Source organism: Brachyhypopomus gauderio, chromosome 10 (genome assembly GCF_052324685.1).
Source record: "Brachyhypopomus gauderio isolate BG-103 chromosome 10, BGAUD_0.2, whole genome shotgun sequence".
Taxonomy (NCBI): domain Eukaryota; kingdom Metazoa; phylum Chordata; class Actinopteri; order Gymnotiformes; family Hypopomidae; genus Brachyhypopomus; species Brachyhypopomus gauderio.
In genome coordinates, this window is record NC_135220.1 from 24,935,278 (window position 1) to 24,958,792 (window position 23,515).

At 50.1% G+C, this 23,515-nt stretch overlaps 1 protein-coding gene across 1 annotated transcript in view; it reads right to left on the reverse strand.

The window, feature by feature from the left end:
- The window catches only part of LOC143526102 (zinc finger SWIM domain-containing protein 6), a 44,798-nt gene extending 22,707 nt beyond the window's left edge, over window positions 1–22,091 (reverse strand). Inside the window, exon 1 of the mRNA XM_077020761.1 lies at window positions 21,665–22,091. Within this exon, the coding sequence (XP_076876876.1) occupies window positions 21,665–22,091 (427 nt within the window). The remainder of the gene's footprint in view (window positions 1–21,664) is intronic.
- Window positions 22,092–23,515: the final 1,424 nt, after the last annotated feature.

Genomic DNA, 23,515 nt, shown 5'->3' on the forward strand with positions numbered 1-23,515 from the left:
ATTGAAAAGCTCTGTTTACATAAAAATAACACAAAGCAAAACAACCCTTTGGCCATTGGAAGCACAGATCTTCTTGCACCAGTGACAACTGCTGAACGTTACCCAGCTCACGAGCAGCTTTGTTTTACCAGACGTTCGAGGTCTCGGGGCATAACGAACTGGAGCAGCATGCTCCTGGGGTTCATGTACTCTTTGGAACCACAGCAAAAGAGAAGGAAATATTTCCCCTTCTCTCCTCACTCCCCTGTCCCTCTCTTCTCCTGATTAGACATCACCAGTGTTTAACCCAGAGGATCTCATGTGTAAGTTATTAAATGCTGACATTTCACCCTGCCAGACCTCTTAAGGTTATTCTCCCGAGCGGGGTGGTTAGAGGGGTGGTCAGGAATCACGAGTCCAGTTTTAACACAGGGCATTGGTTTGTGTCGTCCCAGAAAGCAAGCCGCCCGTGCTGTAGTTTGCGCTCCGATGACGCTAGTCTAACAAACCGGTTTGTTTTCTTCTCGAGACCACCCAAACACGAGACGGCGGATCAAAAGCATTTCTGAGGCGCGGCCACGACCTCGGCCATGATGTCTGAGGACAGAGGGCCTGCTGGAGCACTAGCACACTCCTGTACGTTCATTGCGACTGCGGAAAAATGGCTACAATGAAAATGGCAGTGTGAAACCAAACACCTGTATGCACAATACAACAGCAGACAAAAAAAGATTTGGTTCAAAGCAAAACAAAAAATGTATTCAAAGCAATCACAATTCCAGCATCAGCAGTTGCAAATGCAGTAACATGGACACTGCTAAACAAGTGTTCTGTGCAATGCGATTGTTTACATGTAGGCAAATGCAATTGTCCATACTCAAAAACGTTTCTAATCAGGTTGGGAAATTCCCAGCAAATGGCATACAACAGACATGTTTTGAACATGCTTTGAAACAAATCCATGTTCAAAACTTGTTCCTATTTTCATCTGGTCTTACCATCTACATTCCAGGGAGAGCTGCATCTCGACGTCCGATTTGACGTAAAATGTTGATCGCCCTTTAAAATCGCACAAAACGTAAACATACCCCTCCCCCCCACCTTCAATTAAGCCCTGAGCCACCCAACCGATGGAGCAACAAAGCAGGCCATTACGTGATCCGATGAAGGCCATGGCACACCCGACGGTCCGAGCGTGCGATGGATCTGCCTGCGCTGTGGATCGGCCCAACTGCGTCGTGCTCCTGAAAGGCAGTGGATAGGTCTGATAGGTCTGATAATGCCCAGAGAATGGCCCAGGCTCCACTGGGTGGAATTACATCTGACTACACTGCCGGCCAATGAAAGGCAACCCCTTTAGGCCGAGCGCCCCTGCCAACGAGAACTGCGTTTAGGGCACTTTAATGGCCTCACATCGCTTAACTCGATATGGCTCCAATCAGCTTGTTCAGAAAAGCCGGGCTGTGCAAACCAGAGCTCGCGAACTCCGCAACGGACCAGGTGGTGGATTCGTTCAGGCCAAGTGGACACATGAGCTTTGGTAAATAAGCCTCCTAAGAAACGAAGCCCTCTTTGAAGGGACCGTGCGTGGCGGAGCTCCATCTTGATGACGGAGGACGGCGGTAAAAGACGGAGACAGGGGTGGGTCCAAAGTGTGCGGATGAGCGTGTGCGTTGGGCTCTTTGTGTGTGGTCCCATCAGTAAACAGCGCGGTACGGGGCTGGCGCTCCCCTGCGCTCCCCGAGCCTGGAAAAGCACAGCTGCGGCCCAGGCGTGTTTTCCCAGCAGACAGTCGCCGTGGCAGGAGCTGCGGACCAGCCTGGCAGGGCCCCTCACTCCCCTCCACCTCCACCTCCGGCCTCCGAGCTCTGTTTGCTCACCGGATCGCTTTCCCATAACAAACGGGAGGAGGGTGGAGGACTGAGGGAGTCATCGCAGCTACTACTTGAGAATCCGAGGCCCCATGCCAGATGCACCACCCCCACCACACACACACACACACACACACACACACACACACACACAAAACCAACAACCCCTACACCTGTTTCCTGGGGTGGTCCCCCGAGGTCACGCATTACGAGGTTCAGCGTAGGCAGGCTGCAGTCGGTGCCTTGATTCGCGTTACAGGCCGAAACAGGAAACCAGGCCTGAAGACGTGTGTGAGAGCCGGCGGGGCAGGGGCAGCGTCCCTCCTCCGGGCCTCCGTCCCTCCTCCGGGCCTCCGTCCCTCCTCCGGGCCTCCGTCCCTCCTCCGGGCCTCCGCCCCTCCTCCGGGCCTCCGCCCCTCCTCCGGGCCTCCGCCCCACAGGCTCTGGGAGCCTCTCTCGGTCCACACTCCCATTTTTGCTTTCAGAATCCAGGCCACATGGGCACGTCCTCCAGTACGCCACAGTCAAAAGCAGACAGCCAACGGAACGCCCCTCAGCGGTAAGTAGTAGGCTGTAGCTCCCGCTCTGGAACGGTAAACTAGTCATAACACAGATCTCCACTGCCCTTTATCCAGAGCCCTCATCCTTTTCATCAGGGTGGGGGTGGAGAACCTCCTTTTAAACCCTGTGGCTTAGGAAAGTGGAAAACCACGATCTGGGCCACGCTTCGAGCCCAGACGCCTGGCTCTTCCTCTGCACGAGTGGAAGTCACGTTAACACTAGCGTAAGTCACGGGTCACGGAGAGGACGGAAGCCGCAGCCAGGAGATACAGCAGCCGGCCACAGAACCGGCCCACCGGTGCCCCCCCCCCCCCCCCCCCTTCCTTTTAGAGGATGCGCGGTGCGGAATCCTGGCGAGCGATGCGGACATGAGGCACCCAGCCAGTCCGCATCCCTGGAGGAGGGCGGGTGTGGGGAGCAGACGCCTGGGCCGGGCGGGGCCAGGGTGGGCTGCGGTTCTCCCCGCTCAGGACCCCTCCCTGGCTCCGCTCGTATTCTAGAAAGCAGGCGGCCGCCAGAACCACTGAAAAAAATGGGAGATTTTACGAAGAGGGTAGGTGTGTGGGCGGAGCCCCAGGGAAAGCGTGTTGCCACAGCCACGTGCATCAGGTGGTGGTTTGTCACAGGTCCAGGAACAGTCCGGTATGGCTCAATCTCGGCAACATCCAGATTTAGGCATGCATTCAGCCCAGTGTGAGGAGCCATTTTTGTTGTGTGTGCAGTCACATATTGAGGGCAGGACAGGCAGGCCAGCTTGAAGGAGTGCAGCGGGGAAGTTGCGCAGGACGCGGGGAGCATGTGCTAACGTACCGTAGGCGTGCAAACCAGCAGCGCCACATGCTGCGCTCGGAGTTTTCACTTCTCCTTTAGGAGGGTCGCTCAGCTAGCATGCCTGGAATTCACACCCAGACTAACTGACTGGAAAACCTGACTAATAATGCACAGAGGAGTGGGGGGGGGGGGGGGGGGGGGGGGGTGAAAGAGAGAGAGAGAGAGAGAGGTTGAGAAAGAGATAGCAACAGAAAGAAACAAGCAAGAGATAGAGTTCCTCCCTCCTCTGTTCCTACTCAGTGCTCTGTAGTCAGCTGATGCTTTGGCCACAAGGGAAACGTTACACACACACACACACACACACACACACAGGCTCCTCCCCCTCAGCTGCCCGAATCGTGCACACATCAACAAATATCAACAAACGCCGCTCCCCTGTAGGGCCCAGCCCCGACCGTGCCTGGCCCTGGGCTGAACTGCTTCCACTGCTTCTGACGTCATGGCCACAGGAGGGCAGGGGAGAGGCAGACGGGGTGGGGGAGGGGCTGGAGAGAGGGGGGAGGGAGAGAGAGAGAGAGAGAGAGAAAATTCCTAAACAGCAGACGAACCCACTGGTGGGAAGCTTAGAAAGCCCTCAGCTGTGGAGAAGCAAAAGCTAGGTCTTGGCCACGCGCCAGACCTCTGAGCTCAGCATTTTGTAATGCACTTCCTTTTTTGCTTAACAGCTTGCATAATACGGCCAGCCGCCACAGCCACCAGCCTTTAACCCCTGACGGCCCTGCCCTGTCGGCCACGCGCCTAGGGAGGGAGCTCGAAACGACGTGAGGTAGTGATCTCGGCCGAACCCTGGCGAGCATGCCAACCATCATCGACCTGCCCATCAGGATTATCAGAACGTTTTCCGACAACCGTCGTGAGCTACTTGGAAGTTCGGTTGAAGGCTCTAATAATTAGGGCTTTTTAAGAAGGCAGGACGTCTCCGAGGCAAAGAGGCACTCTATTCGGCGATAAAGATGCCCAAACATGTCCTTGCCTGGCCCTCGATTCCTGTACTGACGTGAGATTACCATCGGCGCTACAGAAACTAAACCAGCAGGACTGCCCTTGGAAACGGCTTTGTCAGTATAACGCCCTCAGACAGTGGGGCCCTCATGCCTAACGCCAGCTGACGTGACTACATCGCCGTGCTACAGAACCGCCGTCCAAGCCATCCGTCGCCTGACTGCGTCTCTCTGCCTCTGCAGGCGAACTCATTCCCATCAAACCTGTTTACGCTGACGTCAAACAGAAATGCCACCAGACAAGACACTTCTACCAAATGGATGAAGGCCTTTTCCACTTTGCCAAAGCTAAGGATCTGGGGTGGGTTTCCCGAAACGTTCGTAGCGCCAAGTACTTCGTAACCTCGTATGAAACGTACGAGGTTAAGAAGTACTTAGCGCTACGAACGTTTCGGGAAACCCACCCCTGGATTAGAGCAATAATTTTGGTTTGAATATTTCCATTGCTAAAGAAAAACAATTAGACCTCAATACAGGCTGTTCAGTTCTATGTTAATCATAGCATGATAAATACTTCATAGATGCGATTGATTAAGACCTTACCAGTACAACAACACGGTTAATAAATCACACTCTGCCACAACAGCCTTGTCCACAAATAACTGTTACACCGACTAAAGAGTTCTCACATTCCAGAGACTCGGACCAAAGATGCTTTCCTAGACGTGCGTGTCTTTTAGGGACGGAAGATTCTCCGCCACTCACAGGCCGTGCTAGCAGCGGCGAGGCCGTAGAGTCCAAAATGGTTGCGACCAGACCTGCCATTTCCTTCAGGCCTACGAACAAAAGCACTCCAGCCCCTCGATGCCGTCCCAGCCCCAAGCCTGCTCTGGCTTCCCTCCCAGGCCTCCATTGTGCAGTCCTGAATGTGCAGGGTTAGGTGTGCACTGTAAGGTTGGTGAAGGCTACAATGGAGAAACCAATCACTCCTTTAGACACACATGGAAGCCCCTGGAGGGGCCAGGCTGAGGAAAGGGTGGGGGGGGGGGACTATATAGAAGGTAATTGTCAATGGAAGAGGGGCTCTCAGGGTAAAGATCTGACAACAATAGGCACCTCCAGCTCTTCTCTTCAGGCCTTCAGACGCATGCAGGAACCACAAAGGAGCGCTCAGAGCTTCCATGACCATCCGGCCAGTAATGAATTCTCCATAGACAACAACAATGAAGAGGTGGAGGATCAGGGAGGTGGGGGGGGATGACAACCACTCTACAGGCAAGCCCACCACAAATTAGGTCAATGAGGATCCCCCCCCCCCCCCCCCCCCCCCCCAACTAGGTCAAGTAATCTCCAACTGCTCAGCAAAGTATGAGACCATAAGAGGGAGGCCACTTCTTGCACTTTTCAAGGCACTAATTATCCATCTTCCCTTCTGCTTCTGCAGTGAGGAGACTCCCTACACTAGTGCAGACAGTATATGGTGGCGGCGGTGTGGACGATGCAACCCCCTCAACAATCGAAGCAGCTCCACCAAGCAAGCGGAGACCTCCAGTGACACTCTGGGTCTAATTATGACCATTACAGTCGTTCGAAGCCCGGCCAAGAATGATCTGTGGCCTGTGGCCAGCTCCTCTATACGGAGCTGCATTAAAAAGAGAAGAGCTCCGTCTGTCCATGGAAATAAACTGTCCATTTGGCATATCAGATAGAAGGCCCTTGGCCCGCGACAGAGAAGGGGACCGTCTCCTTGCTGTTGGCCAGTAAACTGCGACGCTCTTCTGCTGGGCTGATGTGTCAGGTGACGGTCCAAGGCTTAAACTTAATGTGACAGGACTTTGCCAAGGCCTCGGGGCAAGAACCCCCCAAACTGCAGACTTGGCAGGAAAAGGTCATAATGACTCGCTCATTACGAAAGAATGAAATCAGCACAAGTGCGGCCAGATTGATGGATTCGGATCTCTTCAGGTTGGAAGGACTAATCCACAGATGACTCGGTTATGGAATTACTAATGAAAAAGATCAATGGCAAGGAAACGGCAAGTTACAAATGGAAAGCGTGCCTGGAACCTTCCGGAATGTAGGTGGAGAAACACGAATGACGCAAGCAGGACCATCATTAAGTGTACATGCCTGTAACAGGCTTTAGGGCACGCTGTGGGGGAAATTATTCATTCCTCTTTTTTTTGTATGACGTTACCAATGATCTCCATTACGGATAACTCCACCCGCAACTAAGTATCGCTGTTATCCAATATCTGCTCCAGCTATGGTCAGAGATGTATGAGTATTAGCATCTGATCTTGGTTAAGAAGCAGAGTCTATTTCATCTGATGGGTACCCAGAGATCAGGCCCTGACTGGAAAACAGAGGGGGGACTCGAGACATTCTCGGAAACCAAAAGGATAAGCTGACTGTGTCTCCATTCCGGTAAGTGTGCTCGTATACAAGGGCCGAATTCAAACAGCACACACACACACTATGCAACCTTAAACACACAGACTCCCACAAACAGGATGCGACATCACCCAAAATTAATTCGAAATGAAGCACACGTCTGGATATTCATTACAGCTATATAACATCTCACCTGCAACTCTCTTGGCCAACGGAAAATGTTCTAGAAGCAATGGTTTTAGCACAAAGCTAATAACCAAATAACTTTAAAATCTTCTCTCTCTTGTAACTTGTAATCTCTCACTAACAATTCAGAGATGATTATGACTGAACACAACACTACCCAACACAGGATTTCTGTTCTGGGAGACGGTCACTACCACAAACACACAGTAGTTCACATTTCTACTTCATGAGAAGAAATTTCTCATCTCAGCCATCCTGCTCAGGATTTTACCACCACCATCCTCTCTTGTATAGCCTTCAGAATAATGGATTACGGTTTACAGTTGTTTCCCAGTCGCTTTTGCTAAATGGCTGAGGAAGACAGATTTTTAACCTTCTGTGATGACAGCTCACTTTATACTCTTTAAACGTTGCTGACAGAAAAATGATTCTGGAGCTTCAGTGGGACCTGCCTTCTCAAACCTTTACAGGCCCCCCTCCCCATGTAAACAAAGATAAAGGAACAATGTTAACTCAGGAATTTCCATTTACTATCTGTACATACATCCTCTTGTGTGTTTTTTTATTTATTTATTTTTATCCATGACTGCACAAACATGTAGGTACTGGTTTTAGCTATTGTAAAATATTTGGTTTGGTTGGTTAGGAGCCGTGTCACTTTGGACTCAATCCAAACTTAGTGAGCGTCCATTAAACTCCCAGAATCCCCCCCGAGAGAGAGGACTCCGCCACCACAATGGGAACACAGAGCGACCCTCTGTCATAGCAACCCGCATTCAGTTCCTGTTTTCAAAAAAAAGATAAAAAAAAAAAAAAAACAGGAAAAAAAAAATTTAAGGGAAGGGGCAGGGCTATATTGCAGGATCAGGGCAGGGGGCTGAACGCTCATCCCGGATTGGCTAGAGGGAGTGGAAGTGGGGACATAGGGAGAAGACATACTGATGGATCAGCAGATGCAGATACAGGTCCGGCCTCTCTCTGTGTTCTATATGTGGGAGTGCACACAGAGCCAGGCCTGCTCTCTTGACGCAACACACATTACTCTCTTTCCCTATGGGGGAGGAGCATGAAAAACACAGAGCTAAAATAGCACTTCCTTGCCTCCCCCCATTGGCCCGGTCGCATAGGGGGTGGGGTTTTGTGGTTGGCCCAGGACGCCATTCCATTCCGTTATCTGGCAAGCAGGCCACCAGTACAGCCTCCATCACAGCTCCCAGATCTGCTGACGAGATGCAGGGTTTATCGGTGGCACAAGTGGTCATCTTACAGTCGGAGGCAGGTCTGATTGGATGCTGCCATACGAAACCCAGGCGTGCACACCCACGCATGCACACACACAGACGCCGCCATGTAAAAAAAAAAAAGAAAAAGAAAACCCAGCACAACAGGGAGGCCGGCTCCAAGTTCTCACCGGGGCCTGTGCAGGAGCGCGGCGAAACAGACACTCCAGCCCGAATTTCAAAAGGCTCTTTTACTCTCCGCTAGAATCTCAAGGACACAAGCTTAGAAGGGGACTCGACGAGTAGCACTTCAGCGTTTCGGACGCAGCCGAGACGGACCAGCGAAAGGGAGGAGCGGGGGAGGGGTGGAGAACAGCACAACGGCACCGGGGCCGTTTCACTGGGACAGAACGGCTCGCGCAGGCCTTAGCGAACACGTTTCTCACAACAGCACAACAATGTGTAACCCAAATACGTCCGGTTAGATTTTGCGCACAAATACACAAATTATATGAGCAAAGACACCCACCACCCAACGCCAAAGGCACATCCACAAAAAAAAAAAAAGAGAGAAAAAAAAAGCTGATTTTGCCAAAAGATTTTATAGTCCGTCAGGGAGGTAAAGGCATGGAGGTACCAGAGGACGGGATGGAGGCAACATCATTGAGGGGAGCAGCTGGGGTGGGAGGTTAATTAAATATAGGGTGAGGCACAGAGTCCCATAGTGCAGCGTGGCCACTGGTCAACCTCGGGCATGTGGCTTTCAACTTTGTTCAGCTCAAAGAGCCTGAACGCTAGCGGCTGTCTGCTTTCTCCAAATGAACACACACTTAAGCAAGCAGGAGTGGTCGGCCATGTTTTGTCTTTTTTTTTTTGCACCAAGCCCCTTCAAGCCAGAGAGGGACATTTGAGGCTTGGCAGGGCTCCCCTCCTCTCCCGTCGGCCGTCATTCTCCAGAACTTTGCGATCCAAGCCGTTCACTTCACACAAATAAGCGGGGCGGACGCTTATGACGAGCGGCCGCCCTTTCCCACGGCCGCGAGCGAGGAAAAACGAAACAGGCTGGCACGCATGGTGGCAGCTTTCACAAGTGGGACAGGAAGTGTTTATCGGATCTCTCTCTCAGGTTTGTGTGCTTCGATGCCAGAGTGGCTCCAAGAAGGATCTAGCGTGAATGATGGAGTGTCCTCAGTGAGAGATGGAGAGAGAGAGATTGTGTGTGTGTGTGTGTGTGTGTGTGTGTGTGAGGGGGGGGTGGTTTGTCTCACTCGCACACTGCTTTCATCAAGACACCTCCCTTCCAAACTCAGCGCTGGGACATTTGAAAGGCTCCCAGAGCACTTTGGGCTTCAGAGGGGAGGGCACAGCCTCTCTGTGCATGTGAACGCTGTGTGCATCCAGCTGTCCCTGCCTGCCGACCTGCAGAAACCGGAGGCCGCGATCCAAGCCCCCCCCCCCCCCCCCTGGCCCTCCCTGCTGACTGATGGCTCAGGGCTTCCCAGAAGCCTCCTGGGCTCAGGGTTTTGTCAGCTGTTCCCATGGCCAGTTGCAGGACCGCACCATGAAGCAAAGCATGACCCAGGGAACGGGAGGACGCAAAAGGCCTGATCTTTAGCCTTCACCCCCCCCCCAAGGGACTTTAGAGCCCGTGCTGGAACGAAGACGGACAGCACAGACGGGTTCTTGGGTTTGAGAGGCTCCATTTCCAGGTCGGACATGTTGGGCAACTTGTATCAGCCTGTTGTGGAAGTTTCAAATATCAATAACCACAGATGTGACGAAGCAGGACTTACTGCTGCCAGTCGGGCCTTTTTTACTTAGACATCTGGCGCGCGCACACACACACACACAGACACACACAGACACACACACACACAGACAGACACAGACAGACACACACACTCACAGACACACACACTCACAGACACACACACTCACAGACACACACACACACACACACACACAGACACACACACACTCACACACACTCACACAGACACACACACAGACACACACACACTCACACACTCACACACACTCACACACACTCACACACTATCAGCCGATCCAGATTTTGCCTGCCAACCTTTGCAGCACAAAATATTATCCTTATGCTTCAGGGAAATTCTCTTCGTACACTATACATATTGCGATCGCTCCAAAGCTTCACTTAAAAATGGTTCCTCGTTAAAACTGCACTACATTCTGAAGTGGCTCTGGAGGGGATGGCAGTGGCAGCCTGGACTACCCCGCAGAGAGTGGGTGGGGTTGGGGTGGAGTGTAGCGTGTCTGGCGTAGTTCACAGGGCATTGCTAGGTGCACCATTACAAAGGCAAACACTTAATGGGTAAATTGAAGCAAGCAGGGAGAGAGACGGAGAGATCTGTGTATACATCCTTATTTAGCACCAACTCCGAATTTTAAAGGATTCGTCCAAGTGTATGATCTGACAGGCTCCAGCAGTGAGAGACCAGCTGAGACAGTTTGATCACAGAAAACAGATTACTGCCACCTAATTACAAAGGGAAGAGGGGGTTAATGTCATCTGAAAGGTCAAGCTCCAGCCCTTTGACCTTGACCGGGCTCTTCAGGTTCAGGTGCTGCTCCACCCGCAAGACGGAGGAGGGTCTCTCGGTGACGAGGCTTCTCCAAGACTGACAAAGACCGTCCGAATATTAACGGGCCCCTGACTTCTCTGCAGCACCGGGGTGGGGGAGGGGCGGCTTCCTGCAGACCACCGCTGGAGCGTCTCTGACAGCGACTCGGCAATGAAGGAAGTGAAAATTTGCAGGCGCTAAGCAACAAAGCAAGCGGCCGTTGATTACACAACAGCAGGGAGGGGGGCCGAGTGTGTAACGCCTCACAATTCTAGGACAGCACCGGAGCTAGAACATGGCAGGGAGGAAGTGACTGACCCCTGGTTATCTCCTTTACCATGTTGTACTGTCCCATGTTGCCATACAGAGGAAAAAAAACACCCAAAAAAACCACCACCCAGCAAATTGCAAAAATGTGTTTGAGAAGGTCACTGCAGGGCCAAGGTGGGGGTGTAAGCTGCTGTTGTAAAGCTGTTAGAGAAGAATCTAGTCAGCAGTCACTGTAAAGTCATTATCTGTACTCCATATGGAGACATTCTCTTCCTGGGTCACCTGCACCAACAAGCACTTGCTGGTGGGTGGAGTTGGTGGGGGGGGGGGGGGGGGGGGGGGTGCCTGGAGCCCTCGAGGCTTGACCCCTGACCTCCGGCCTTCCAACAGGTGCGCTCAGGCTGCGTAACAGAAGAAAAGTTCAATCCCCGAAGGACTGGTCCGAGTCAACGCGCGGGGGAGGGGCCAGCCGAGGCAAGCGCTCGTCTTGCAGGCCCGGCCTCGTCTGGGCCCAAGCCACCGACCCAGCTGCAGTTCCTGCCAGAGGAAATGGATCCTTTTCAAAGCACGAGACGTAGACCGAAGAATTATTGCCCTGTCTAGATACGCGATTGGCTACATATGTTCCGGTCCACACCAAGCCATGGATGAAGGTAAAAATATAAGAAGCATTATACCACCCTTCTGCTCCAGAGAGGCCCATGGAGCACATATGCTCTCGCTTGCGCTAATCAAAGGAGGCCATTTCTCAGCTGCTTGTAGAGGTTAATGGCCGAAGGCGGCGGTGTGAGCGGAGGGGCCCGTGGCTCGAGTCCATCTGGAGAGGCCCGACTTGCAGCTGGAGCCGTTGGCCGAGATGCCACTGGCCGCGCCTCTGTGCCAAGCTCTTGCAGTGCCCGCTGGAATGGGCGGCACGGGGGGGTCGGCACGCCAGAGCTGCTCGTTTTAGAGCCGTATCTCCTCTGTTCCTGGGAACGGGGTTCGCCTCCTCAGTTAAAACGCCACGCGTGGAGAAACCCGAGACGACAAGATGAGAGCCTGACCGCTGCCATGCGGTGGGGGTTGGGGGGGGTGTATGTTGCCAAACCACGCCGTATTCACACCTCCCCGTCCAGGGGCCACAGGCGAGCGAGGCAGAGGCAGGTGGTCGCGGGCTCGCGGGACCCGAGCTGGAGTGCGGGGTTGGCACCAGAGGCACACGGGCCCACTGCCCTCACCAAAGACAAAAGCGAGTATGTTCTAGTATACTATTCTAGTATACTATTCTGTGAAACCATGCTATAAATAACCAGGCCCCTCTCATAGAGGGCTGTGAGTTAATGTTCGCTAGGGAGACGGTTGTGTCCTGGTGTGGTCCTCCAGGGCTAACCCACCCCCACTAAAACCACGTTGGGACAGGCAGGGGCAGAGGGTTGGGGTGTTCTACCAATTGCTCGTCATCATTATACACACACAATGTAGATTAAAGCCACATGGGGGGAGAGGGGGCTGGGGCAGGAAGTGAGATCAAAAATGACTGGAGCTTCTGGGGAGAGTCATTTTAAAATAACCACTAAATGTGTGTAATCAGGTGTCTAATTTTCAAATTTGTAATATTTCAAATTTGTAATATGATATTAATACCTATATATTAAAAGGGCACCCAAATGGTCAAAAGTACTAGAGGCAACATGTACACACACGGCTTTTTCTACCCCTGCTATGACGTTGCCAAAGTTTTACTGCAGTAACAGCCAGTCAGAATCCAACACATTTAATACACTGGGCTCGTTATACATATGAAGGTAGAAGTAAATGCCACATGCCCCTCACGGCAGCTTACTGAGCACGCGCGTGTGTGTGTGTGCGTGTGTCTAGCACAACTTTTTAAAAGCCTGTCAAAGTTACAGCACATTCGCTACTGCAGTCTGCCATTCCAGCATTGGGGGTGGGGAGACGTGTGACCACAGACCAATTTTTCCCCCCAACGCAAAACACATCACATCAGCGGAACGGGAGAAACAAGTCGCTCCGACTTTTCCCTTTAAATGAAGCGTGGAACTGTGTGATATGAGGGTTGTTTTTTGAGGGCATTTTTTTTTGCGTTTTCTTCTTCCTCCGTCCTTATCCAGAAAAACGAGTCGGGAAGTCTGCCCGAAACCACCCTGGGTGCACGGCTGACTCAGACGACGTCTGTAGGAAGCTGTTAGCAGTGCGCCCGAAAGCGTGCGAGCACAAACGCGGATTCTGTTACGTGACTAATTCCGAGACAAAGGACGGCCACATAACTGACTCCGGGGCGTGACTCACACGGTCGGTTTATCGGGCGCCGAAGCCGTAACGGAACATACCATCACCTCCCATCCAGCAATTAAACAAAAAAAAGAACAACATTCAAACGTGGAGCAGCGGCCGTTAACGTAACGTCGACGGCCGCCGAACTGTTCGTCACTCGCAATCTGGCCGCCTTCTAAATCAAGGAGCTAAACTGCAAAAGCCTTCATTTTGGCATGGGCGATTTGTCATGCTGCATTGCATATCCGATTCCTATTCATTTCGTTAAGCGCAAGTGGGAGAGGGGTCCCCGTTTCCCCTCCTCCTGCCGTGGCTTACAGACAGAATTATGATAACCATTATAGCTCACCGCCAGCCCCCCTCCGCCCGTTCCATGGTGATGTCAATATCGCTGCTCTCTCCACACTAAATTAATCAGTATGGGCCATTCTCACAGCGCTAAATATGTCATTTGTGGCATATTCGCGCTTTGGATCGGGCTCTGCGGAGGTAGGCTGGGCCACCCGTTCGTCTTGCTTACGCCGCCGTAAATCTTGATTGGTTTCGGGCTTCTCTGGCGGACTGACACTAGCTTGGGCGCTTCTGTGCAGAGTGAATAAAAATGATAAAGGCCTGTCAATAGGTTGCATCTTCCAGCACTGCAGGCAAATCAACTCACTGCAGCAACACAAGCTCCGCCCCATGTTCCAGGCCGACCCGCCCCCCAAAACAGAACTGCAGATCCGTAAAAGAGCATTTGCTTTGGGCCAATTCTCTGCAATGACGTTCAAAGGGTCAACGGTCTCAAATGCAGAAAAACAATAACTTCCAACTATGTATTATTTTTGATGTAATTGTCAGTTATGACATGGATTTCGTCTATAACTAGTGGTGTTTTGAAAAAGTCTGCATGATCCTGAAAGAGGATTCAGAAGCATTAAAGAACATTACAAGGGTCTCTACTGTGAGTGTGTGTGTATGTGTGTGTGTGTGTGTGTGCCCCGCACATCCTCCCTCCATCACTATGCCAGAGGTCCAGACACTCGTCTGTGCAGGAATGCCCCTCCTGAACATGTTCACTAGCCTCTTCATCTTCAGGCTCTTCTGGCGTTCCTCACCCAGGAGGTCCCTCTGCTAGCAGGCCCCGCACTGGCGCCCTGGGCCACACAAATGTGGAATCAGAGCAGGAAGTGGCAGGTAAACAACGACTCGGCTCTCGGCTTCTTGGCTCTGCAGAAGTCGGAGAAGCTCACAGCTGCTGCTGCCGTCACCGCATGGCCGGGTTAACCACAGTCGAGGCAGAGAGAAGAAAAACAAGATAAGCAAGAGAAAGAAAAAAAAAACGGAAACAACCCCACTGGTGTCGTCTTCAGAGACTGGAGAGAAGCATCAAACGCCTCTGCACACATGGTGCCCCGCCTTCCCCACTACTGGGAGATGGGCGATTGGACGCCGTCAGTCACATGGGCCACTTTTTGGGGCCTATCCATGTAATGACTAATCTGGGCACCCACCACCACCACCTCCCCTCTTTTAAGGACTTTACTGCAAGTCGAAGCCTGTCCTGGGGCATGTGCCCAGTCATTCTGGGGCCTCTGTGGAATGGGCTTTGAAGAACTCCAGCCATGTGCAGATCATCTTCATCGACATACCAAGCAGCGATAACCCCACTCCCCCACCCTCATACCCTACTGCACCCCCACCCTCATACCCCACTGCACCCCCACCCGTGTTGCTCTCACCATCAGATCCAAGCTCAGACCTCAAGAGCCCCTCATGAGCCCAGGCATAAATGCGCGTGCAAAGGGTCCAGTTTGTCACCGCACCGTTCTCAGGTCACGGTGTAACGAAGACGGATCGGGGCCATGTGGAGAAGCGGCAGAACAAGCCGTCCCGTGTGCCCGGCTCTCCGTGCCATACGGACCGGGAAATGGGGCACGGTGAGGGCCCCACCCTCCACCGCGTCCTGCCGTGCTGGTTTGAGGCCCGTTCCCGCGCCGGGCCGAGCTGGCCATGTGCGTCAGCACGCGTCAGGGCGCCCGGCTCGAGAGTGCCGCTGCTGCCAGGAGCTCGCCATATTCTGGATTAGGTACAAGGCCGGCAATATGGCTTTTAAGGTAATTCCCTGCCTTTGGGAGCCCAGCTCTGGACCTGGGAGATCGGGGCAGCCTTTTTATAGGGTCCGGCACCGCGGGCACCTGCCGGGACACCTGATGTCCTCCATACAGGCCAGAAGAACAGGGAGGTGCCCAAACTGTGCAACGAAAATAAAAAAGACCTCCATGTCCTCACGGAGGAAAGGTATGCCTGCTTTATCCTGCACCCCACCCACCTACACCAGCTCTCTGCTCTACCCCCCCCCCCCCCCCTCCCTTGTACTCTCGATGAAGGTTAATGGCACAGGGGGACAAGGCTGAATACCGATCAGGGGAAGATGGATGGTGAGCTGGAGGAAAACAGTCCCGCAGGTCTGGAGTCTAGAGATTAACTAAATATTAACTAAGAAAAAAACCCATACAGCTGCTGCCCTTAAAGCAATTAGAGGCACCCCCTATCCCTTCCTTCATCAAACATCTCCCCCATGAAAGAAAAGAGAAAGCCTGACGATAATATCCGGGTTTCCCCCTCCTCCTTTTCTGAACTAATGAATGTAAGAGAAGCAGTAAGCGCCTTTTGGGAGGAGGAGGAGTCCATGTTTTCCAAATGCATCCCTGGAGCGAAGGCCGAACTCGATAGCACGCCACGAAGAGGCCGACGACGACCTGGAAAATACCTACGCGGCAACCTGTGATTTCCAGCGGCACCGGTTCAAGAGAGAAATATTTCAACCCATTTCCTACAGGCCACAACCAATCGTAAAAAGGGCAGAAATAGGTTTAACATTTTCCTTCCATGGCCCAGTCATAAAGCCTTCCTTATTAAAGGCTGAAGTATTTAAAACAAACCTTTTCTTAAAATAATAACCTTTTCATAACTCCCAGGTCAGAGAAAGGCAGTGGTGTACGGTGTGGGTGAAAGACGGACTACCCGCCGTCCAGCTCTGCCTCAGCTCCACACTTCACAACAGCTCCAATAAAAATTGATTATGCGAGACAGAAATATATTGAATTTCCATTTGCATTTCAAATACTGCTGATAAACAACACGAGAATCAGAGAAATGGGTGGGTGGGTGGGTGGGGGGCAAAGGAAAGCATTAAAAGGTCTTTTCCAATAAGCAGTGCATTCTGCTTATTGCTCTGCATCTCCACAATTTGTTCTTGAACTCATTGATCCAAAGAGAGATCGAGATCTAATGTAGGCCTATGATGTGACCACATTTTGTTGGGCCACAGTGCCACATAGTCCTGGTAAGAACGAGCCCTACCTCTGCGTTCTCTGCGGCTCCTGTGAACAGAAATCGCAGACCCGACAGCCGCCACTTTGCCTGCTACCTTGCGGTGCTGAACACCATCTTTGTTCTACAGGCGCACCCGGTACCGGCAACGTCAAAGATGTAGGTGTTGCCACTGCAGATTTACATTCCAGCACATTCTTTAATGAGCGAGATAAGAGTAACACAACCGCACCGCGCAAAATTATTCATTACTTCACCTGGGATTCGACGGCGTTCTTGGGGAATATTGTATCCAACGCCACCAGATGGACAGTCAAAAAGCATTATGGTAGATTCCATATGCACCAAAGAACAAAGGAGTTGACTTTGCTCCAGAGTGAACATCCGTTTATGACATATGTAGGGGCAAAACTCCAAAGATCCCTTAAATCAAAAATTTAAGAGGCCATAACTCAAATGCTGCCTGAACTCTCTAAAGGTAAAGCTCAAATTCCTCAAAACCAAGTGAACTCTCCAAAACACGGTTTTTGCAATGCTTTTTTATTTTAGAAATACAGGAGTTAAGTAGCTGAAACTGGAGTGAGCAGGCCTCTAGATGGAGCGGTCACTCCGACATGCTTGGTTTGTTGTCGAGAAGGCACGTCACACTCCCACCAGAGGACCAGACGCCTCTTAACTATGTGGATGTCAAAAGTCAGACCATGTTCTAGCCAATCAGGGTTCCCATCTAATCTTCCATTCCAGTTCCACTAATGCAACACTGCCTGAAATACAAACCCCACTTCAATCACGCATGCAGACTCTACTTGGTCACTTCCAAGGCAAAAAAATGAAAAACAAAAACAACCCAAAAAAAACCCCCTACAAATTGGGAAATATAGAGGAGTGGATGTCCGTTAAGGAGTGGTATTAGGTCTGGTCGCTGCTCTGGAGTCATGCAGAAAAGGAAGCACTCCAAGGGAAAAATGTGCAAGCCTCTCCACTTACTCCACATGAGGTCACAACACTCCAGTAGAAGTACTGCTGGAAATTACCATGCTGCACAGCCCGAGAGCGCCAGGGAGGAGGGGGCAGCTCACAGAGCCTGCCAGGCACTTCCACAGCCCTGCGGGCAGACGGCCGGGCCCCACAGTCCGCTGCCCAGACCAGTTTGGAGTGGCGGGGAGAATCAAGAAGAATATTCCTATGTGCTTAAGAGCGCACGGACCAGTAGGCCAACACTGCATCCTGCATTCATTAATCGGCCATGAGAGACATCAGAGTTTCTTAAACCCTCACAAAACTCAAGCGAATATTTTGAGTCAACACAATGATGCAGGGACTCCACAGTGTTGCTCCAGGGACCAACGACACAAATCAAAAGTTTCCAGAAAATATTTCTCTAAAAGATGAAAATTTGACAGGAAGAGATTATATTACAAAACACACACGCACACGTCACAATCCCATGGTGCCAATCCAAGTGTGCTCGTAAAACGAGCGTAAATCAGCAATTAATCCAGGTCCCAATAAGAATAAACAACAATAATAATTACATATGGTGACATCCCTGTCTGTTGAAATCATCTAAAACCCAGGGAGTGAAGTGGGAAATCTAAGTAGGCACATGTAGGAGCTCCTACATTGATGTACAGTCCCGTTAGGAGATTTACTCTGACCTTCCGCGGAGGCAGCCAAAGTCAAGGAGGAATTGACGTGTTGCAGTCCGATATGTGTGTTCTCAACATCTTACTGTCAGTCTGAAAGCTGCAACATCACACTTCTGACTTCTTTAGTAATAGCAATCAGCCATGATACAAAACAAGCGATGCTGACGATCATTTTAAGTCATTCCAATATTCCTCCGTCCGAAAAGACAATAAAAACCAGAAACGAAACTGCATCGTTCGAGATCACAAGCCAAAAACGTGACACATTTAGACAGCAGCAACCACCACCAGATTTCCTCCCTGCTTTCAAAACATCTGCCATATGAAGAGCCTTTAGACTCCCCCCTTCTCCTTCAGACCCCCCTCCCCCTTTAGACCGCCCCCCCGCTTTCCACGGCTTCCTTCCCAGTGACATTTCAGGCAACATCCTCATGCAAGATTTAAGTTGCAGATCTTAAATTCTGCACTTCCATGTACAAAATGTCAGAAATTCCATTTGGCAACACCAGACACCCCAGACCCACCCAGCCCCCAAACCACACACTTTGAATGCAGAATGTATTTCAGTGTGTGTACACGCAACGTGTACACACCCATGTACTCATGCTTAGGTTTAGTTGCATTTACACATACAATCACACACAGTCATCCTGGTATTGGTCATAGCTGTCGTATCTTAATAATGGGACTTTACCATCCATGTTGAGAACTTTCAATGGCATGATTATTACATGTTTTCCTTATCTTAATATGTACTGACATTAAAAAATTACCTGAAATATTAATAAATTCATTCATTATCTATATTTTTTCTATAGCATAATCACAATATCTCATCTTGTATATCACAAATATTTAATAAGAAAATGCTAAATAATCAAGATTGCCTGCTAAATTTTTCTGCAAAAATTTTTAAGCATGTTTTTTCATATTTAATGAGACATGAAGCGGATAATTGATTCCCCAAAAAACGAGTGGAAAGACAGCGCATGGAGCTCGCTGGATTAAGGAGGTTGAACTTGACCTCTGTGACCCCTTGGGGTCACAGCATGACCTGCTGCTTGTCAATATGCTGATGTAAACAATAACAAACAGGACGCTGCGTGCCGATGTCAGCGGCATGCTCTGTGCTCTGAGCATGACGACAGCCACAGGGTAATTGCATCCTGAAGCCTGCATGACGTTGCTCTTTTGTTTGTGCCGATGACTGATTCTACATGGGCCGTGATGGCTGCATTCTATCCTTTATTCCACAACAAATTCACCGTGAGGACCCTGCCACGGGAAATGCTACAGTAATGAGTCCTACAGAGTGATACACAACACACACACACTCCTCTCCTGTTCCCACACTCACTCACTTTCTCATGACACACACACACAACGTTTTAGCATCAGTTCCATCTGCCGCACCTGTGAGACAGAAACACTCTGTATTGTGAGCTTCAGGGGTGTGTGAGGTGGGACAGTAGTGTGTGTGTGTGTGTGTGTGTGTGTGTGTGTGTGGGGGGTTCTCATACGTCCTTGGGATGTAAATCTAGACCATCATGGCCATCTGCCAGAGCAGTAGTGAAGCCATGCTATTTACAGAGGAATATGTATGGCTATTTCAACCCCGGCCTACGCCACCTCCAAACGACAAAAACAAACAAATTCCTGTCCTTCGCCGGGCCACGTCTGAGGTGCTCTCGCGTGGCGCTGACCGGGAGCAGCCCCCCCCTGGTCTGGGCCGGGTTGCCAGATTGCATCTTTTATTTATCACTTCTTGGATTTATTTTTTGCAGCGCATTCCACAGAGGGACGCAATCAGCCAAGAAACCCTCCCTGTGCATGTGTGCACTGCTGTCATTTCCCATCGCTAGAATGCAGAATGAGGAGCGTGCATGCGCACGCATGCGTGCACGCACAAACACACACACAAAAGATAAGTTCTCCTCACTCGCAGCAATAGCCAAGAAGACTCTACACACAGTGTGATGGAAAACAGGGGCTCTTGATCTTAGAGAGGAGCTCTGTTCGAGAGCATCCAGGCAGCTACAGCAGGGAGAAGGCTGGAGCTAAAAACACATGGGCTTGGACTTGTGTGTTATTGTGAGCAGACACCCATTTTGGCTCGGGAGCTAGGGCACGAAGCCCAAATGAGGCACCACTCAACCAGCAGCCTATGGAGGAGGGGAAACGGTCACGCAGAAAATTACGCTCGCAGGCTGCATTACAATTCAGATTACCCGTACTGAGTAATGGGATTAAAGCCCCGAAACGTTCCCCCAGAAACATGGACGATCGCAGCATCGGAAGCTGGCTATGGTGGTTCCAAACAAAGATGCCTGAAGTTTGAATACACCAGGCAGCCCTGAAATATAATGCACAGACGCAAAATTCTTTCCTGCACCGATGTTTTTTCGTTCTCCAGGAAGGTCTCTGTCACTTCACAGCTGAATATTCACAGCAGCGCATGACCAAGCAAGGGTCTGAATCAATCAGCTGGAAACTGGTGCAAGACAAGGTCCATTTAAAAAAATTGAGGCACTGCAGCTTTAAATCGCCATTCCTCCCACCCCTTTCCAAATCTCTTCTATTTAACAAGCAGTGAAAAGAAATAAAAAGGCGCTTTTGTTTGCCTTCCTTTCGGAGGGTGACAGAAAGCTGAAAAGACACAAATGAACATGAAAATGTGAACAAAGTGCCAATTTCAATGGGGGTGCCTGACGGCTATTTGATATGCGCACTGACTAAATACAAACCAAAAAGGACCACTAGGTTGCTTCTAGAACAAAAACAGCCAGCGAATTCTCATTTCATAAGAAAGCCATTCATCCATCCGCCGAATGCCCCCAAACTTGGTCTGCGTAGCATAAAAATGGCCAAGCCAACATATGCTTGACATTTCGCTGACATTCGCCACGACCAGCAGTTCGACTTACTTGCTACGCCAATAACCTCCCCCATGCCATTCACTTCGAAAAATAAACAGAGCAGAGAAGCCTCGTAGCCTTGTTGTTCAAATTATCTACGGGGGGAAAGGGACCCTCGCATATGCTGGATAAAAGAGAATAACTAACGTGTCGAGAAAGCGGTCAAACGTTTCGACGAAAGCGTTTTCTTTTAACGCCGAATGAGTATATAGGCTGTGATATAATGGGTAGTAGGTATGTATCTCCACTTCCGTGGTGTTTTTTTTTCGTGAGTAGGAGCAAAAATATGCAGTCGGCTTAGATAAAAGGGCTAAAACATAGCTCTCTACTCCTACCATTTCTCAAAAAAGGGGTCAGAATGTATTTATATCTCTTTCTCCTGGAACAAATGGCAACTAGACATCCAGTCTTAAACGGGAACAAAACGCCAGCTCTATCAAGATGTAATGTTTAACCCTACTGGGAGATTTGCGTTGTGCCCTTTGTCGTTGTATTTCTTTGTTCGTCGTAAACTCAATCGATTTCCTTCGTTCGTTTCGTTTCTGTCTGGTCGCACTTGAACCGGGCTTCAAAGAAAACTATTGACAACGTTTATTTTGGAGTAACTGAACTCAGACGGTGAATAAATTTAACATTTTCCATGACGCTTCGTTCCACTCACCGACTTGCAATACGTTGTCTACACAGCCGCTCTCCAGTAGTGCTATGCCTCGACGAAAGGGCAGCCGGGTCTCGTCGCTGCCTTCCGCGGTAGCCGCGCTCTCTTCTCCGTCAGTGTTGAAGGAAGAATACATGCAGATTTCCCGTTCACTCCTCGGAAAAGACCAGTACACGATCCTCCTCTGAACAGGCTCTGGGATCCTTTCGAAGCGCTCCTCCACCCTTTGAAACGGCCACTTCTCGGCTACTTTCCTCGCCGCAATGTCCAAGAGCGATTCTGGGCTCTGGGTTTTGCTGGATCCCCCTTGACCAGACACCGAACCGCCACATACTGTTCCACCAGCCCGTTGCCCCTGTCTACATGTTGTATTATACCCGGGTCGGCAGCAGAGCCGTTTAGCTGGGGGCTGCTGAACGCGCTCCGCCATGATCGCACTGCTTTAGCAGCTAGAGCGGAAGTTGCCGTACCATATAAACGGGATAAGGAAGGGAAAAGGTTACACTCTGATCGATTGTTCGCCGTGTATGGGCAATTCAGCCTTATTTGGCAAAATAGGCGGCGCTTCTCAGTGTTGTCAAGTGTTTCGCGTAGACAAATGAAGGAAAGGGGCGTGACTTGGACGTCTGTCGCTGCGCTAAAAAGGTAATGGAAGGCGGAATTCTCCAACGTTGGCGAATCCTTTAAGGGCTCATAGGAGGGATCTTAAAAAAAGTCTTGACAACTTTTATGTTTTCTTTGCGGTCTTTTACGGACGGTATTTTAATTAATGGGCGTTCACAGACGTTTTAAGGGCGGTGCCTACACTGTACGCTCGAGCGTCCGTGAGCAGAGCACAAAACACGAAGCCTCGAAGAAAGCGAAAGGAGGAGGTAAGTCATGCATTGTGATGAAATGACAGACATTGGAGTTGCTAGGAAAAGCGCTGGTAGAAGGCTTGTTATAAAAAGGCTTATAATTTTTGTAACTATATGAGAGGAATGCAAGGATTACTAGTGAACTTCAAAGACCTCTGACCCCTGTGTTGTCTTTGCCACCTGGAAATAATAAATATACTCACGCCGACCGGGTGAGTGCCGGCTGTGGCATAATATGTATGTTCAAAGTTCTGGCTGTGGTTGGCACAGCCATAAAGACCCGTAGCAAGATTACGCTGTATGTTTTCATATCTTATGCCTGTATGCTTCATACCAGGTAACAGCCCGGTATTGTCATTTTTTTTATCTTTTATCTGCTGCTGTGTGTATGTTCGTTGTCTTTGAGATACTGTTTATCTGAGTCTGACAGGACAAATTCATCGATGATAAGCTATCGTGTCACGTCTCCTTTTTGCATTATGTGACCGAAGGCAAGACAATGGAGTTATTTTTTTAACTTCACAGGGAATGTGGTCGTTACATGTTGGGAGTGGGCCATAACAAATATCTATAATCTTAGACAACTATGCTTCTAACAGAACTTGCACTTTCAGGTAAATAAATGCACATTTTCTTCACTTCTTAAAAAATATATATTTAATAGTGATGTCTGTGTGAGGTTTAAGTGGTAATGTTATTTTCTGCTGCACGGCTTTTATTATTGTAGGCGTTTTTTTTACGTGTGTCTCTAAATACACCACAGAACAAATCTGAATAATTTAATAATATGTTTATAGTGTTTTAAAAATGCATAATGCAGCTCAGTCAATAACATTTGCTAAAGGAATGACATGTTTATAGAATGCCTGACACTGGTTTAAACATCAGTATGACATCAAGGTAAGCAGAATTGATGTTAAATGTGATTAAACTAAGTGAAATTTCATTTGCAGTGCACTGTAATTTCTCACTGATCAATGAATCAAAATTATATTGG